Source organism: Balaenoptera ricei, chromosome 2 (genome assembly GCF_028023285.1).
Source record: "Balaenoptera ricei isolate mBalRic1 chromosome 2, mBalRic1.hap2, whole genome shotgun sequence".
NCBI classification, from domain to species: Eukaryota; Metazoa; Chordata; class Mammalia; order Artiodactyla; family Balaenopteridae; genus Balaenoptera; species Balaenoptera ricei.
In genome coordinates, this window is record NC_082640.1 from 37,671,422 (window position 1) to 37,690,856 (window position 19,435).

The 19,435-nt window shown below is 37.8% G+C and overlaps 1 protein-coding gene across 4 annotated transcripts in view; it reads left to right on the forward strand.

The window, feature by feature from the left end:
* The window catches only part of BLM (BLM RecQ like helicase), a 95,811-nt gene that overhangs the window by 22,831 nt on the left and 53,545 nt on the right, over positions 1-19,435 (forward strand). For all 4 annotated transcript variants that reach the window (XM_059915371.1, XM_059915373.1, XM_059915372.1 and 1 more), the window contains exons 2-10: positions 947-1,048; positions 1,991-2,691; positions 4,679-4,841; positions 7,657-7,778; positions 11,141-11,273; positions 12,070-12,773; positions 14,537-14,728; positions 16,152-16,270; positions 17,222-17,335. In XM_059915371.1, coding sequence (XP_059771354.1) covers positions 951-1,048; positions 1,991-2,691; positions 4,679-4,841; positions 7,657-7,778; positions 11,141-11,273; positions 12,070-12,773; positions 14,537-14,728; positions 16,152-16,270; positions 17,222-17,335 — 2,346 coding nt within the window. In that variant the 5' untranslated portion in view covers positions 947-950. The remainder of the gene's footprint in view (positions 1-946; positions 1,049-1,990; positions 2,692-4,678; positions 4,842-7,656; positions 7,779-11,140; positions 11,274-12,069; positions 12,774-14,536; positions 14,729-16,151; positions 16,271-17,221; positions 17,336-19,435) is intronic.

Below are 19,435 nucleotides of genomic sequence, written 5' to 3' on the forward strand. Positions count from 1 at the left end.
AAATCTATATCATAATCATCTTCATCAAGCTCAGCACATGGAGATTTCCCAGTTGAACTTTCTACCAAGTTTTTCTTTTTTCACTGTTATCTAAAGTAATGCAGTTGTTAAACATAGATTATTTTAATGATTAGTGAGTGGAGTATGATATATGTAAAACTTCATATTTCCATGAATATCATTTAGTGTTGTTAATCCTTCCTTCTAAGATATATGGCATAAAGTAAAAGGAGATCTCTGGTAAACATAGAATGGGAAAGAGGGTTATAGCTCTCAGCTCAAATGAATGAGAATTGTTTACTAGCCATATATTCTGCTATCCCGTCTTCCTTTGGCCCCAGTAATTTTAAGGTGGCTTAAGCTACACATTATTCAAGGCAGTAGCTCAGCAGTGTCACAATTTGTTACACAAGAGGTGTAAATATGCTTGGTAAAAGTGTTCTTTCAGGTTGAAACTAGGTAATTATGAAGCACGGTATATTGCTGGTAAACCATTGCTGTCATTGGTGGTGCTCTTCCTTCTTTTCCCGATTTTCCCCTGAGGCAGAGAATTCAGTTATTCCTTTGTTCTTTGGGTTTTCAGTGTGCTTTGATCATTTTCTCCCACCTCACTCCCCATTCGGCTTCCATTTATGCTTCAAGCCTAGGCCAGGTCCCATTTTTCTGCAAGCCTTTTGCTAATAAGCCCTTGCCTAATGTCTTTTGTGCTTATTTTAGCATTGGGGGAAAACCAGGTCATTTGTTATTTAAGTGAGACTTCATGTAGTTAAAAATTATATATTTCAAATGTTACCGGTTGTAAATGTCAAAACAGTTTTTTGACCAAAAAAAAAAAAAAAAACTCATTACTCTGGACACAGTTGGAACAATGCTCTACCCTCCAATAAATACTGTGATTAATGGAAAGTGCATAACTCCACTGATATTTTTTTCCCTCACTTTTTAGGATCATGGCTGCTGTTCCTCAAAATAATCTACAGGAGCAACTGGAACGTCATTCAGCCAGAAAACTTAATAATAAATTAAGTCTTTCAAAAACAAAATCTTCGTAAGTATTTTGGTTGGTTTGCTTCCATACAGGCACTAACACAAGTGAAGTACCTTCTCTTTCAACTCTTTCATTGTAGAGATGAGGAAATGAAGCTGAGAGGGTCAGTGATTTTCCCACTTTGCAAATTAATGGTAGCGCATGTTTTAGCAACGCTAGGTAATGTATTGTTCAGCACCTTTGCATGGTTTCTAGCACATGGTTTTTGTTCAGTAAATATTCATTGAATGAATGAATACAAATCTTGTAAATTTGGACAAATCGGTGTTTTTAATATTTTAATATAATTTTATATCCTTTTCAAAAACCGTTTCTAAGGAAACTATAGCTCTCCAGTTCTGTTCTTTCCTCCAAGCTATATTCCAAACTCCTTCTAACAATACCTAATATTTCATAATCTTTATTGTGCCCTTACCAGGTTCTAGACACCATTCTGTGTGCTTGACTGCAAAGTCACCGTTGACCTTCATGTTACTAAATCCATTCGATGTCCAGGACTCTTGCCTCTTTCACTTTTCTTTCAGATTTCAGCATAGCTGGCAGTTTTTAACTCTTTTCCCCATAAAACTTTTATCAGAGTAGAAACAAGTAGCCACGTTTTTCGCTTACGCCGTCCCCTCCCTCTGGAGAGGCTATTAATTAAGGACTATGAGCCTGAGAAACAAAGTAGTAGGAATGGCCCAGATACTCTCAAAGCTGAATAATTAGCTTCGGAATAGGAAGAATCAGAGCATACAAAGCATAATTTAAGTTACCTTACACATTTTAAAATCAGAGAGGGAGATAGATTCTTCGCTCGCTCATTTGTGATGCAAGGAAGTAAGTTGTTATATAAATTAAAGTTTTGTATACTTGCTGGGTTTGTATACTTGCTGGGTTTTGTATACTTGCTGGGTTTGTTGAAATTAATCCATCTAATTCAGTTTTTCAATTATTTTTCAGAGGTTTCACTTTTAAAAAGAAAGTATCTTCAGCCAACGATGTATCTGTAACTAGTGTGTCAGTAGCAAAAGCTCCTGTGTTGAATGATAAAGATGTTAATATTACTGAGGGCTTTTCCTTCAGTGAACCTTTTCCCCACACCACAAATCAGCAGACAAAGATCAATGACTTTAAAAATACTCCAGCTGGACAGCAAACTAAGAGAGTTGGTTCAAAACCATTATTGCCAAATTTGTCACAGGTTCCTCAGGAAGTTTTATGCACTACCCAGAACACACTGGTTGTAAAGGAATCCTGCGATGCTACTTTCAAGAAATTAGAATTTAGTTCTTCATCAGATTCTCTTATTACCTTCAATGATTGGGATGATATGGATGACTTTGATACTTCTGGAGATTCAAAAGCATTTGTGACACCACACCAAAACCACTTCATAAGAGTAAGCACTGCTCAAAAATCAAAAAAGTCTAAGAGGAACTTTCTAAAAGCACACCTTGATAAAACAAATACAGTAAAGACTGATTTGACTCCTTCCTCCTCTGAGAGCAAGCAGGCATATTTGATTAAGAAACAGAAGGATGACTCAGAATGGTTAAATAGTGATGTGATTTGCATTGATGATGGCCCCAATTCCGAAGAGCTGATAAATGAAGATACTCAGGAAAATCACCCTTTAAAAACTCATTTGGGAGAGGAAAGAGGTAAAAATTATTGTTTTATTTCATTTCAAAAGGTTGTATTAGTTTATGCAAAACTAGGCATTGGGAACAGCAGCAAATATGACTTAGCTTTTTTTTTTTTTTTTCCCAAGCCAATAAAATCGCTGTTTATTGGCCTATTCTTGAATTTACTTAAAACCCACACATGACAGTCATATAATGATTTAGCTTTTGTCCTTAGGATGTACAGAAGTGCTTATACATCCTAAGCACCATCTGTTGGCCACGTTCTTGAGGCAGGGCATACTAAGGAAATGAAAGATTTTATTCTGCTATTTATATAAACAACAAGGATAGCTCCGTGATTTTATATATGAAGAAATATGTAGAGGGACTTCCCTGGTGGCGCAGTGGTTAAGAATCTGCCTGCCAGTGCAGGGGACACGGGTTCGAGCCCTCGTCCAGGAAGATCCCACGTGCCGCGGAGCAACTAAGCCCATGAGCCCCAATTACTGAGCCTGCACTCTAGAGTCAACGAGCCACAACTACTGAAGCCCGCGCACCTAGAGCCCATGCTCCGTAACAAGAGAAGCCACCGCAGTGAGAATCCCGCGCACTGCAATGAAGAGTAGCCCCCTCTCGCCACAACTAGAGAAAGCCCGTGTGCAACAACAAAGACCCAACGCAGCCAAATAAATAACTTTAATTAATTAATTAATTTAAAAGAAAGAAATATGTAGAGAATATAATGCTTAGTGAAATAAGTCAGAGAAGGAAAAATACTATATGATATCACTTACATGTGGAATCTAAAAAATAATAAAAATGAATCTATATACAAAACAGAAACAGACTTGCAGACATAGAAAACAAACTTACGGTTACCAAAGGGGAGAGGGAAGGGGGAGGGACAGATTAGGAATATGGGATTAACAGATACAAACTACTATATGTAAAATAGATAAGCAACAAGGATTTATTGTATAGCACAGGGAATTATACCCAATAGCTAGTAATATCCTATAATGGAATATAATCTGCAAAAAAAACTGAATCACTTTGCTGTACACCTGAAACTAATACCATATTGTAAATCAACTATACTTCAATAAAAAGAAAAGAAAAGAAGGTCCATAGAAGTTAAAATGGCTTCTTAATGGTCTACTGGCTGGTTGGTAGTAGAAATGGGATGTGAAACTAAGCCTTTGTGTTATAATTCTTTTATGGTTTGTACCACCTAATGTTGATGTATAATATGATCTAATCATGCTATTAAAGTATTGTAAATTACATGCAAATTGTTTTCTGTTTAGGTCTCATAGTTATTAGATGTCTAGAACTTAATAGCTGACATTAGCCATATGTGGAGGTACCCACATTATGAAACAGTTGTAAATATGAGACAAATATTTTTAAACACCTGAATCCCATCAGGGTTACTATAGGGTGAGAGAGGACTGAAAAGTGATTGATAATAAGGAAAAGTGTAGTCTAACCAAGCATGTTGCTATTTATGAAGAGAAAATTTGGTAAAAGGTAAACTAGAGAGCAACAGTTTGGCAGTGTTTTCCCACATAGTCAAGAGAGAGACACTCTGGGAGACTTAAATAACTAAGACACCTTTGTGGTAAAGTAGAGATTGTTTATCTGTATAAACAACAGTGTTTGTACAATTATCAGGCTTACTTGTACTTTACCCTTATTTAAGTGTGAATGAAAAACAGAGAAACGAAAGTACTGATAATAAGGATGGGTTTCATAATTTAACCAGAGACAGTCATGAAAATCCTTAAGCAAATCATCAGCCTCAATCCAGCACTCATTGTACTTAATCCAGTTGACTCAATCATGGTTTATGAAGAAACAAGGCAACACTAACGTGTGAAAGGAGAGAACTTGTATCGCACAGAGTGGTGTTAGTGCTTATGACTTGCTCAGAGCACTCACTCACAAGTGCTCACACCCTGTTCTTTCTGTCTCATTAATATTAAAATAACCTATGTTTATCAGCTGTTTTTTTGTACTTTAGATAATTGTGAAAAGAAGAAAAACTTGGAAGAAATGGAATTACATTCAACTGAGAAATCTTCATGTGTTGAGCTTGATGAAGATGATTATGATATAGATTTTGTTCCACCTTCTCCAGAAGAAGGAAAGACTTCAGCCTCTTCATCCTCTTTAAAATGCTCTAGGTAAAATAGTTTATTAATTAATAAACATTGATTCTGGGGTAGCTGAAATAATTTAATTTAGTTATGTAGTATCATCTCAAAATTGATTAATTTCATGCTTCTGCACAATTTATTTTGTATCCAAATGAAAGCATCAAAAAGTCCCTATTTATTTACATTTTATTTAATTGTTGGTATTCTAAAGCTGTAAAGTTCCATTATGATTCATTACATGGGACCTCTAAACAGTTTTATGTAATTGATCTTGGCATGTGAGATATAGTCCTAAAGATACTATATTTCCAATCTCATGTACCTGAAATGACCCAAAACTAACACCTTATTTGTGAAGTGACTTAGTAAGTAATGTGTTCTTCTTCATCTTCTTTTTTTTTTTTAATTTTTAAAAAAATCCAAATAGAATTGACTATTGTATTTGTCATTCACTGAATTTTGGTAAATTAGTGACATGATTGTGGTTAAGTGGTAGTATTATGGGAAAAATAGAGTCCACATAGTTCATTAATAGCTGAAAATACTAATAGTCTTTGTTACCTCCATCCTCACCCCAGTCTAAATCACAGTTCAGTTGAGTGGTCTGGTATATACTCTGCTGTTAACCATATTTTGATGAGAAACAAATCCCTCTAGTATATCACCTGCAGGCAGGAAGGAGGTGTTTGCCTGCATAACCTAGTTTTCCCTAGGTTTTTGTTTTAACAGGTGGGTTGAGATGTTTAAAGGGGTGGGAAAGGTTGAAGCATGATTGCTGTTAGACAACAAAACAGAAAAACTGTAAGAGCTCCCCTCTTTCACCTCCCAATAGAAATTGAGACAGAATTGTAGAAGAAAAACTGAGCAAGAGTTCATATAGCATTCATCAACATTCTCTTTTAACAGGAGAAGTAGTTGAGGCCTAAGGAGGAGCAGGGGATTGTCTGGGGTGATAATTAACGGCAAATGGACTAAGATCCAGTGTAGGGTTATTTCCTGGGCCACACCATTCCCTGTTGACTGCCTGGCTTTTTTCTTTGTTTATTAAAAAAGTGTGTATTGCACAGATAATATTGTAACCACATTAACAGGATACTTACTGGTAGTCTTACAGTCCAACAAACCAAACATTTTCTGTATCCACATTAAGTTTTTTTATTTTTTTTTAATTGAAGTATAGTTGATTTACAATATTATGGTAGTTTCAGGTATATAGCATAGTGATTCAGTTTTGTTTTGTTTTTTTTTCAATTATATTCCATTATAGGTTGTTACAAGACATTGAGTATAATGCTTTGTGCTATACAGTAAATCCTTATTCCTTATCTATTTTGTGTCTGTACTCCTAATTTGTTCCTCCCCCATTCCCTAGCCACATTGTTTTGTTTCTTCTCTACGTGTGTATATGATTTTTACATTGCCATAATCAACATGTAGCTGTAATTTTTCAATCTGCTTTTCTTTTAACGTTATTTTTTAAACATTTTCCATATTGCTACATAGTCATTATTTTTATTCCTTTTAATGGCTACATAATTTAATGAGTTGTCATACCATAATTTATTTTACCTAGATCTTCAGCAGTTGGAAAATGGTTGTTTCCAAGGTAAATTCTCTCTATATTTTTCCATTGCAACCTAGTATACATATTTGTATACATTATAAAACTAAAATAGAAGTTTCACAAATGATACTATATGTGCAGTGCACACAAATTTTCTGTTATATTTTATTTCATTTTAAAGTGCTGGTTGTGACTTCTGAATTAATTTCAGAGGTGTAATGGTCAGATAACATATGACAGAAAAGAGAACATGTTTTTGTAACTCCTGTATTCCTAAACCTCTTTAGCTGGGCCTCAAAATCCTCCATCTTCAGACCCCAAATTACCTTTACAGCTTTATCTCCAGTTATGCTCTTACAGTAACCCTAAGCTCAATAGCCTAATGAGACTTATAACATAGTTATTCATCATTCTTTGATTTAGTTAGGAGATTGCATTCCAAAATCCTGCTTTAGAAAAGTACAGTTGATTCCTGAATATCGAGTAAATAGAATTGTCTTTTTTATCTCTCCTTTGTAAGCTGTCACTTTCCCATACCCATCATTCAAGGTTTCCTCAAATCCTACCTTCTTGGCAAAGCCTTCTCAAGTTCCAGAAAGTGTTATCTTTCTTTGGATTGCCATAGTACCCTCTCTTTAATACTCCTTTAGTACTAATTTATTTTGTTACTTTTAAAGTATGTTTTATATCCAATCAGACTGACCATGTTTATATGTGTTAATATTGGGGCCAGGGTCTTCCCTGGTGGCACAGTGGTTAAGAATCCGCCTGCCAGTGCGGGGCACACGGGTTTGATCCCTTGTCCAGGAAGATCCCACCTGCCACGGAGCAGCTGAGCCCGTGCACCACAACTACTGAGCCTGTGCTCTAGAGCCCGTGAGCTACAGTTATTGAGTCCACGTACCACAACTACTGAAACCCACTTGCCTAGAGCCCGTGCTCTGCAACAAAAGAAGCCACCACAATGAGAAGCCCACGCACCGCAACGAAGAGCAGCCCCCACTAGCCACAACTAGAGAGGGCCCGCGCGCAGCAACGAAGACCCAATGCAGCCAGAAATAAATTATTAATAAATTAAATAATTTAAAAAAAATATTGGGGCCAGAAGATGGAAAACTTTGAGGGCCATCTAAAGAGGTTTTAGAATAGAGGAGATAGAAAGACATGTTTCTCTTTTCTGTTACATAGCATCTGACCAGTTGTGGAAAATATTAGAGGAAAAAGTATGCATTTGGTCTAGTCTATACTGTGATCGGTTTAATATTTTTTAATTTGTAGTGTGTTGAAGGATCTCGACACCTCTGACAGCAAGGATGGTCTTAGCACATCAGAAGACTTGTCAAAATCTGAGAAAATGACTACACAGCAGCCTAATCAAGAAACCTGCACAAGCTATGATGGTACAAAAGTGTTTGGGACATAACACGTATTGTAACTGCTTACTTTTGAAAACAAAAGTAAGGTTGTATTCTTAACCTGTGACGGTATAGTACACGATGGCGAGCTCATAGTTCCTTTTCCTGTAACAGTGAATCATCCGTAATAACCAACCACCATGGGTTAACCATTGTTGCTCAAACAGCTCAGAAACCGAGAAACTTGTTTTCTCACAAGGTGACTTTCTAACAAGTAACATTTTCAAAATAGACAATGAATTATTTCTCCTACTGAACCAAAATTTTGCCTTCCTGTAACTTTAATCTTTGTGAGATAAGTCTGAAGCGCCTAGCGCTAAATAATGTTAGATCTTTTACCTCTTCTTTATAGGTACTGGTTTCTGGACCTTTCATCCTCCTGGTTCTCTGGGTTTGATTCTTGGTGTCCGCTTGAAGTTTAATACTTTTTGTTTGTTTGATTTGTCTCTAATTCATTTTTAAATTTTCTATTAAATATCTAGTATAAATAATCCAGTAGCACTACAAGGCTTTGAAAAACAGCTGCCTCCTTTCCCACTCCTGATTTCTACTTCCCAGAGGCTTTTTTAGGCTTGAGATTTGTGTCCTTCTATTCTGAAATTTTTTCTGGTATCATTCCTTTTTATTTTCTTTCTTTGTTTTTTCTTTTCTCTTTCACTCTTCCTGGAACTTTAATTATTGGGCTACTAGACCTCCATTAATTAACTTTTCTATTTTTCATCTCTTGCCTTTTTGCTTTCTGGGAGATTTCCTCAATTTTTAAATTAACTCTTTGATGGAATTTTTCATTTTCATCAAATTAATTTCCAAGAGCTGTGTTGTATTCTCTGAGTATTTCTGTAATGTTTTCTATTCTTGTTTGATGGGTGCTGTACTTATGGTGTGTGTGTGTGCATGCACACGCACATGTGTAGTGATCTCTGTGTGTTGTTCCTGTTTCCTCTGAATTTCTTTTTGTTTATTTTGGTCTCTGAGTTTATTGTTAGAGATGTTCCTGAAAAACCTGATGTTGTAGGCACTCTTCTAAGTGCCTTAATATTAACTAATTTAATCCTCACAATGATCCTTTAAGGTGGTTTCTGTTATCCTGTTTTACAAATAAGGAAACCCAAGTACAGGAGAGTTAAATAATTACTCATGGTCATAGAGTTAGACAGCAGCAGAGCTAGGATTTGAACCCAGCAGTCTTGAGGCTCTTGAGTTTACATTGATAGCCACTGCAGTATACTGTTTCTGCCTCATTAAGTTTCACTGGTAAAATGGTTAGTGAGGACGAGAGCAAGGACAGAGTCCCACAGAATGTCATTAGCGGCCTCCCTCTCAGCTGACATCAGTCCCTTCATCACCACTTCTTGTTCATCTTGTTACACGTCTGCCTTCAGACTGTGTTTCTCTCCCTTGTGCACGGGGATGCAAAAGACTCAGTCATATGACTCTAGAAGTTCAAGGTCTGAGGCAGCAAGAGGGAACAGGTGGGACATTGGCTGTAGAGTGATGCGGACCTAGTATACAAGCCTGCCTCTTCCCACTCCTGGCTGGGTGACTATGCCTAATTAATTAAGCTTCTTTGGACCTCAGTTTCTTGTTCTGTTAAATGAGGAAAATAGTGTCTGCCTTGCCCAGTAGTTGTCAGGATTCAAGGTAAAGTGCCCAGCACACTGTAGACCTTCAATAAATGGTAGCTATCATTATCTGCTAGTCTAGTAATCCTTTCAAAGAAGGAAATACGTTGAGATGGCTGGTTTATTTTTATGAACTCTTGCTAACTCTATAATTGTTTCCTCTTTTTCTTAGAGCTCACAAAGCAGCCATTTGATAACATGTTCTGGAATTTTGCCTTGAATTAACTTTAAGATCACCAGCCTGAAGCTTTTGGCATCCCTTTAGAATTTTTTTGAAAATTAGAACTATGTTTGCTGTCTTCACTCTTCCATCACCTCTCCTATTCACTAGATGCTGCATGCATCAGTGACATTTTCTTCGCAGGTTTCCTTTGTACTCTGAGGTGTAATCTGTCTAGGCGAAGAGGCCTGAGCTCCTTTCCAGTAGCTGTATCTCTCTGAGCCTGTCTTGGTTTTCATTTCCTTTGGACTGTTGTTTATGCTCCTCTCTCCAATCCAATGCCCATTCTCCTTGCAGAGAAAACAGATGTGAAACAGGAACCCAGCAAGTCCACTTTTACCATTTCATACTTCATGACCCTATTTACATCAGCCAAAACTAGTAAAAGTCCACACCCCCAGGTCATTTTCACAAAGACTCATGCGTCCCATCGTCTGTGTTATGTCCCCGCCACCACCCCCGTCTGTCCTCTTTTCCTCTCCTTCCTGCCCCTTAGACCCTTCAACCCACTGCCCTCAGTCAACAATTTCCCAGTAGCCTCATTCTCTTCTCTGATTGTCTTCTGAGAATACTGTTGCCTCCGCAGCCCACCTAAACTGTTTATTTCTCCTGCACACCTTAGGCCCCAGAGGTAGGTAGGCATCTTCCTTGCTTCCCATTGCTACCCTAACCCATTTTTTTTTTTCTTTCCGTCATATAAAGCCACCCCTCCTTTGACATTATTTCTTAGTTACATAGCTGAAATTTAAAAGTGTGAAGTGGGCTGGCCAGATTCAGATGTCCAGACATTGTTATCAGGAATTTCTCTCTTTCACACCTGCCTTCTCTCTCTTCTCTTTCATCCCATCTCTCCATCTCAATCTCCCATTTCCTTCCATCTCTGTTTTCTGCTTTTCCTTGTGTTGGCCTCATTTTCAAGCTTGTGTTTTTCTCCGTGTGGCAGAGATGGCCACCAGCAGCCTGTCCAACTTGTTAAAGAGAGAGGTCCTCTTTTCCAGTCAGTCGAAAAACTCTTAGATCTAATTCTCATTGAGCTGCCTTACATCAGATGCCCACTGAGGACGTGGGAGTGGGGATGGGAGTAGTCTCCAAAAAGAAAGTCCAAGTGCTGTACTGTTAGGAAACACTGGTTGGCAGGCAAACCAGAGCAACAGGTGGGGTTCTTACCTGTCCATACTTTATGATGTACTTTGTATGGGCATGGTGAGATTTACACCTGAAGTTAGTAAAAAATCATAAACTTTTGTATCTTACAACAACTTTGGTTACCCTAAGAGAAATAATAAGAATTAACATGAAATGAAAGGATAACATAGTTATGAGCTCTTATGATCTAGAATAGAGACAGTATGACTTCAAATTGTTTCATAGGCAGATAATGGGAGAATATATGGTTGTTTCTAATCTCGTTTGTAAACTACTTCAAGTTTTACATGCATGGCTTTCAAATTTTTAAGTCTTTTTTATTGTTGACAAAAAATATTAACAACATAAATACTTTATAGCTAGACAGATAAGTTTACAGCAGCAACTTATTCGTGTGATGGACCATATCTGTAAATTAGTTGACACTATTCCTGATGACAAGCTGAAAACTTTGGATTGTGGGAACGAACTGCTCCAGCAGCGGGACATAAGGTATCTTGATTTTTCTCCTTCTGGAATATATCTGATTGTGTTTCCACCACCACTGTAAGTCACAAATGTATAGGGCAAGATTTCCAGGCATTCTGGCCAGGAAATTGAATAGGATAATTATCACTTTGTCTTTTTTTTTTTTTTTTTTTAATTGGAATGTTGTTGATTTACAATGTTGTGTTAGTTTCAGGTATACAAAAAAAGTGATTCAGCTATACATGTACATATATCTATTCTTTTTCAGATTCTTTTCCCGTATTGGTTATTACAGAGTATTGAGTAGAGTTCCCTGTGCTATATACACTGTGTCTTCAATTTATTACTTTTTCAAACTGTTCCTTTAACATTTGTATTCAAATTTTTTTTTTTTAATTTTTATTATTTATTTATTATGTTTATTTTTGGCTGTGTTGGGTCTTCGTTTCTGTGTGAGGGCTTTCTCCAGTTGCGGCGAGTGGGGGCCACTCTTCATCGCGGTGCGCGGGCCTGTCACTATCGCGGCCTCTCTTGTTGCGGAGCAGAGGCTCCAGACGCTCAGGCTCAGTAGTTGTGGCTCACGGGCCCAGTTGCTCCGCGGCATGTGGGATCTTCCCAGACCAGGGCTCGAACCCGTGTCCCCTGCATTGGCAGGCAGATTCTCAACCACTGCGCCACCAGGGAAGCCCCTCAAATTTTTAAGATTGGAAAAAAGAGGATATATTTTGCCACAATTTAGCATGAAAACTAAAGATAAACTTGTGTGCCTACCATAGCTGACTACTTATAATTAATTTGATATTCTGTGCTCTCTCTTCAGAAGGAAACTCCTAGCTGAAGCAGATTTTAATACGAGTGATGCCATTGTTCTTGGCTCATTGTGGAGATGCAGGCCTGATTCACTTGGTAGCTCTGTGGAGGATATGGCATCTGTTTCCCCACCTTGTGCATTTCCAAAGGGTGATTCCTGTCCTACAGGGAATTCTGTCAAGGAGTTCACTTTTCCAAACCTTTCCTCAAATTCCGTTTCTACTGGGGAGTGTTTACTGACTCCTACTCCAGGAAAGACAGGATTCTCAGCCACCACCAAGAATCTCTTCGAAAGACCATTATTCAATTCCCATTTACAGGAGTCCTTTGTAAGTAGCAACTGGGCTGAAACACCAAGGGTAGAAAAAAGAAATGAAAGTTCTTATTTCCCAGGAAATGTTCTCACAAGCACTGCTGTGAAAGATAAGAATAAACACACTACCTCTATGAATGACTTGGAAAGAGAAATCCAGGCTTCCTATGATATTGACAATTTTGACATAGATGACTTTGATGATGATGATGATGACTGGGAAAATGTGATGCATAATTTAGCAGCCAGCAAGTCTTCCACAGCTGCCTATCAACCTATTAAGGAAGGTCGGCCAGTTAAATCAGTATCAGAAAGAACTTCTTCTTCAGCCAAGACAGACTGTCTTCTGGCATCTACTGCTCAGAATAAAAACTTCTCAGAGTCAGTTCAGAATTACACTGGTAAGTTTAAAATAAATTGCTGATATTTTATATGAAAACAAAACTGTCCAAAATAGGAATTGTATAAGAAAAACCATAGCAAATCATCATGGCCTGAAAACGACATTGTTTCTATGCAAATTTCTGCTGATAATATGAATGACAAATCACAATTTCAAAAGCAAGTTGCTCTATTGTCTCTGTAGCAGCTGTAGTTTTATAAAATGTGTAATTATAACCTATTGTAGTAAAGCTCTAAAGTCATTACAAATGTGCTTTGCCTTTAAATTAACATTTTTTAGTCCCTAAAACAATAAAGCTCATGAGGGCCAAGTTTTTAATGATTATGGGGGATGGATAAAAAGCAAAGCTGAATTTATGTTAAAAATGTAATTGTGTGTATTTTTAGAATTCTGGATTGATGAGAACTGATCAGTTTATAAAGTAGAGAAACATGTTTTATGTCTTCAAATATTAAAATTTAGGCAGCCTAAGAAAGATAAGTCAGAAATTTCTTAAATCAGTCAAGTTATTTCTTTTGGTCTAGAATCATTTTAATTCATTCAACAAATATTTATGGCGTGCCCACTGTGTGCCATGTTCTGTGCACAGGTCCTGGTAATAGATGAGTAATGAAGAGCTCCTGCCCTCTTGGAGCTCACAGTTTACTGAGAGAAGTTTTTGGAAGAGTGAAATTAGCCGTGGTAAAGGCTGCAGAGAAAACCCAAAATTAATTTTAAAACCTTACATCGACCCTATAAAGTTATCAAAAAGTGTTTTTTTTTTAACTGAAACAAGTTCATACGTGTAAGGTTTCGTAAAGTACAGTCCTCCCTGTTTTTGCCATTGATGACTTAATGTCACGGAGGTTGTTCTTACAGTTCCTCTGTTGACCTTTAAAATAACCATTAATGGATTTATTTTTGTGTCATGTTTGGGCGTGTCATACTTGGTGTTCGCAATTATCTTTGCGGTGGTTGAGTGCCGGGGTTGATGTAACCGCCAGGGCTGGCGTGAGCACCTCTTGTTCTCTGTGCGGAGCCAGAGTTGCAACAGCGAGGAGGCAGCATGGGGGCGGGCGCGAGAGATGCCATGGAAGAAGAACCAGAGGAAGTTGGGGTGATTCTGCGGTTTCAGACCCAGTGACTGGGAAAACCGTGGCACTGTTAACAGAAACAGGGAAGTCAGGAGGCAGGCAGATTTGGAGCAAAGCTGAGGAGGGCTGTTTTAAGGCTTGTTGAGCATGAAGTGTTGAGAAGTCATTCAGGTAGAAATGTCTGGCAGACAGTTGGAGGTGCGTGCAGGACTGGAACTTAGGAGGGCATCCATCAAATCTTACGAAAGAGATCTAGGCGTTGTGTGCACACCAGTGATGTTTAAGGTCATAGGACTAGGAAAATTCAAAAAAAAAAAACAGTCTAAAGAGCCCAGTCCCAAGTGTCTGAAAGATTCCCAAATTTAAGGGGCAAGTGGAGGAAATGGAGCCAGGAAAGGGAATTTAAAGCAAGTAGAAAACCCATGATTATCTTGAAGGTCAAGAGAGAAGAAGGAGAGAATAAATAGTAGTGGTAGATGCTGCAGAAAAGTCAAGGAAAGACTTGAATTTGGCCCTTAGGAAGTCTCTGGTGGCTTTGACACTGCGCAGCGAGGAAACTCTGATAAACAGGTAAAGAAGGATGTGCTGCAGGGAAACATACACCAATGATTATGCAGGGCAAAGGGTTAAAATGTTAAAACTGATTTGTTACAGTAATGCCGATTTCTAACATTGATTATTTTCTTAGACAAGTCGGAGCAAAATTTAGCATCCAGAGATCTGAAACACGAGCGTTTCCAAAGTCTTAATTTTCCTCATACAAAAGAAATGATGAAGATTTTTCATAAAAAATTTGGCCTGCATAATTTTAGAACTAATCAGCTAGAGGCGATCAATGCTGCACTACTTGGTGAAGACTGTTTTATCTTAATGCCCACTGGTATGTATTTTTAGATATGAATTGGCAGGAATCCATTGGCAGATGTTAAATGAAAGCCCTTTAATAAAAATAAAAAGAACCTACACAGTATTTCTATCATTTAGGGACCTCTAAACCTCCCATGCCATAGTTAGGAAAGTGTATCACCTCAATCCTCTATTCTAGTTGTTGATATGATAGCATTTATTGCCCTTTTAAGATTTTCAACTCAAAGCTCATTGTGTTGAATTGATCTAGGATTTTCCTTTGGGAATTTTTCTTTTTTCTAGTCGAAATTAGCCTGGAGCATGAACCAAAAAATTACTGTCAGAGACCACTACCATTTCTGGCAGTTTATTTGGTACAACCTAGTGTTGTATGGTGGTTAAAAATCATCAGCTTTGGAGCGATGCCCTAGGCTTAAAGCACAGCTCTGCCACTTATTAACAGTGTGGACTCGAGCAAGGCACTTCACTCCCTGAACCCCAGTCTCCTCGTGTGCGCAGTGGGGATAATACCAACGTGCCCACTTCACAGAATGTCTTGAGGATTAAGTGAAAAGCATTGAGTGTAGTTCTTTCTTGTCCTCAGTTTTGAAGAGATCTAGGACTTTTCATCATGCTATTAAAGTTTATAACAACTGTTCAATGATTTATAGTCATCTAAGTAAGAATATTAAATAAGCCATTAGGATAAGAGGCATGGGGACATTGTAAATCAACTATACTTCAATTGAAAAAAAAAAAAGGCAGCAGCAGCATTGGGAGTTTGGAGTTTCATTATTCACATGTAGTCTTCCCTCTGCCTTTTACTCACCTTTGTTGTGACCTTCAGCAATTAGTTGTTGCCATCATCATTAAGTAATGTTGCCTGGGTATCTGAATTTTTTCAAACTGATTTTAAATTTTAGACAGTGTTGGTTTGTTTAATCAGCAGCATTCCATACTTCATTAACTTATTCAGACTGTGTCTTCTGATTTGACTCCAATTTGGTACTCCAAAACTGAAGCTGGAGAGGACCCTGGCATTGATCTCGTCCAGAGGTTTGAGGTGTTGGTTCAATGGTAGAATTCTCACCTCCCGCGTCCAGTGGTTTTCATGGTTTTCCATTATCCTCTAGGGTTTCAAGGGGGCATTTTTCAGGGTCTTTCTCAAGTAGACTTTTAAAGTAATTCTGTTGCATTTAAGTTTCCTGCCCTGATTCTTGCTTTTGCTATGATATGCACCTACATAAGATGTCCCAAGAGATCATTTTTACACATTTAAATTGACCAAATATTTTGGCTCATTCAAATACGGCATATTTTGGCACCATGGAGAATATCGCTTGGTGTCCTATTAGTTAATTACTTTAAATATTATATGTAATTTATATGGTAACTTTTGCCTTCATGCTCTCAAAGTAGAATCTGACAGATTTTGTTGTTGTTGTCATTTCTTTTAGGAGGCGGTAAAAGCTTGTGTTACCAGCTCCCTGCCTGTGTTTCTCCTGGGGTCACTATTGTCATTTCTCCCTTGAGATCACTTATAGTAGATCAAGTCCAAAAGCTGACTTCCTTGGATGTAAGTTAAAACACTACCAATTATAATAAAAATGCTAATAAAAACATAATTTAAAAACAATTATATTTCAGTACTCTGGGTAACCTTTTTCATTAAATAGTTCATGGATTATAAGAATAAAGCACGGCAGTTATATTAAGTTGTACATTTAAGAACAAGTCTTTGAGAATTCTGGTACAGATAACCTTCTGGAGTTCAGTCTGATTTTACTCTAGAAGAATGTATTTTGGTAAGAACTTTTAACCTGTATTTTACTGATGTAAATTTTTTTTTTCTAATATGGAAGGATTTCTTTTTTTACTCCTGTCAGATCAGCTTAGTTCTCTCTCACTCCCTTAATATCTTAAAATGCATACACATGTGCATGCCCACACACATATGTCCTTTTTCCTCCTGGCTGAGGTTAAGAAAGTGTATGAATGCAGTCTGTTAAATCCTACATACTGTGATCAAACAGAACTGTTTTCAGCGTTATGAACCACCACCCCTCAACAAGACCACTGGTTTGATTTTTCTTCCCAAGGATGTCTCAATACAGTGATGGAAGCTATTGTTCAGCCATTCATGATGTTATGGTCCTTTCATTGTTGTTATGCATTAAAACCCAAAAGATGCATTTACCTAAAAAAAAAATGTGGTCATACATTAGGACTGGAACCTTCTGGATGCTGAATTCATATTTATCTTACTTACAGATATGAAAAGCTAAGGAAGTAAAGAAACGGGAAAAAAGAAAAGAAAAGGAAGTAAACAATGGGAAGAATATTTGACTTATGGTTAACAAGGGTTTTTTAAAAATATGTACTGATTACTTTTTATTATGTTGAGATTCTCTTTCCTTTGACAGGTGTGATATGTGACTTGTAAAATATTTATGAAACCTACGGATAAATGTAATCTTGAGTCAGATGAATGGGTAAAATTTAAATTGTTTACTACTTTTATGCTTAGATTCCGGCTACATATCTGACAGGTGATAAGACTGACTCAGAAGCTACAAGTATTTACCTCCAGTTATCAAAAAAAGACCCGATTATAAAACTTCTTTATGTTACTCCAGAGAAGGTTTGTATTTATATCATTATTTTAAAATACTATATTAAAGCTGTTTTAGAAAAACAACCCAGTTCTCCCTGCTGAGTAAGGAAAAACCCAATCTTTCCCTTCTGTGTTTCTCTCCTTTACTACTCACATAGAATATTTCACTTCTAGTCACCAAATGTATGGAGGTTTTTCCTTACATCAAGCGGTTCTCTGTCAACTATCCAGAGATAGTGTCAGGTCCCACAGGTTAAGGGCTCAGTCCCACAAGATTCTTACCACTCTGCTTCAGGGCCCAATCCACAGGGTACCCGCAACTTCTGTCTGACTTGGCTACAAATCAGAGGTTCCCGTGACCTCCTCCTGCTTGAATTCAGTGACTTGCAAGAGCAGCTCACAGAACTCAGGGAGACACTTACTTACATTTACCAGTTTATTAAAGGCTATGGTAAAGGACACAGATAAACAGTCAGATGAAAAGATACACAGGGCAAGGTCTGGGAGGGTCCTGAGCACAGGAGCTTCTGTCCCTGTGGAGTTGGGGTGCATCAGCCTCCAGTACGTGGATGTGTTTGCCAACCTAGAACCTCTCTGAACCCCATACTTTTGGGATTTTATGGAGGCTTCCTCACGTAGGCATGAACAATTATTGACTCCACTTCTAGACTGACTCCCTTCTCTGGTGGATGGGGGTCGGACTGAAAATTCCAAGTTTCTAATCATGGCTTGGTCTTTCTGGTGACCAGCCCCCACCCAGGAGCCCACCCACAGTTGCCTCAAGAGGACAAAAGATGCTCCTAGTGCTCTTTTTTTTTGGCTGCATTGGGTCTTTGTTGCTGCGCGTGGGCTTTCTCTAGTTGTGGCAAGCGGGGGCTACTCTTTGTTGCCGTGTGCTGGCTTCTCTTGTTGCGGAGCACAGGCTCTAGAGCGCAGGCTCAGTAGTTGTGGCTCACAGGCTCAGTTGCTCCGTGGCACGTGGGATCTTCCCAGACCAGGGCTCGAACCCGTGTCCCCTGCATTGGCAGGCGGATTCTTAACCACTGCGCCACCGGGGGAGTCCCGCTCGTACTGCTTTATCACTTAAGAATTTACAGGAATTCCAGGAACCCTGTGCCCAGGAACTGGGAGCAGAGACCAGTGTATCTTTTCTATTATCTCATAAAAGCCCATTAGAATATGTATATTTAAAATTTTTTGACATAATTTCTGATGTACAGTTTAGTGCAAGAATTCCTGTATAACTTTCACCAGGAAACCCCAAATGGTAACATTTTACTGTAGTTGCTCTATCATTCTCTCTCTCTCTTTTTCCCTCGAACATTTGAGAGTAAGTTGCAGACATATCTTTTTAACCCTAAATACTTCACTGTACATCTCCTAAAAACAAGGAATTCTCTTGCATAACCTCAGTACAGTTATCAAAATTAGAAAATATTCATTGATGCAGTACTATTACTTTATCTGTAAACCTTATTCCAGTTTCACTAGTTGTCCCAATAATATCCTTTCTAGCAAAAGAAAATCCTAGATTATGCATTGCATTCTGTCTTTCATGATTTTGACAGTTTTGAAGAGTGAAGGCCAGTTGTTTTGAGGACTGTTCCTCAGTTTATGTTTCCTCCTGATTAGATTTGTATTCGTCATTTTTGAGGGGAATATCACAGAAGTGGTGATAATGTTCTCAGTGTATCCTATCAGGAGGCATTTGGTGTTGATTCATCCTATAATATTACTGGTGATGTTAGTTAACTTCGATCATTTGGTTAAGGTGTTGTCTGCCAGACTTCCACTGAAAAATTATTCTCTTTTTTGTGATTATTAATTACAAAAATAAATGTAATTTTTTTTTGTAATTGTAGGTATCCTGTTGTGGAATACTCTTGAGACTATGTAAATATCCTATTACTCATCAGACTTTGACCCAAGAGTTTTATCATCCATTGACGATTCCCCATTAGTTATTATTGTAGTGGGTGCCAAATGATGATTTTTTTCTAATTTAGTTGGCATTCTGCTGTAAGGACAGGCTTTTCCCTTTACCCACATATTTATTTGTATCAATATGAAATCATGGATTCTTAATTTATTCAGTAGGTTATAATAATTACTATTATGTATTTTGAT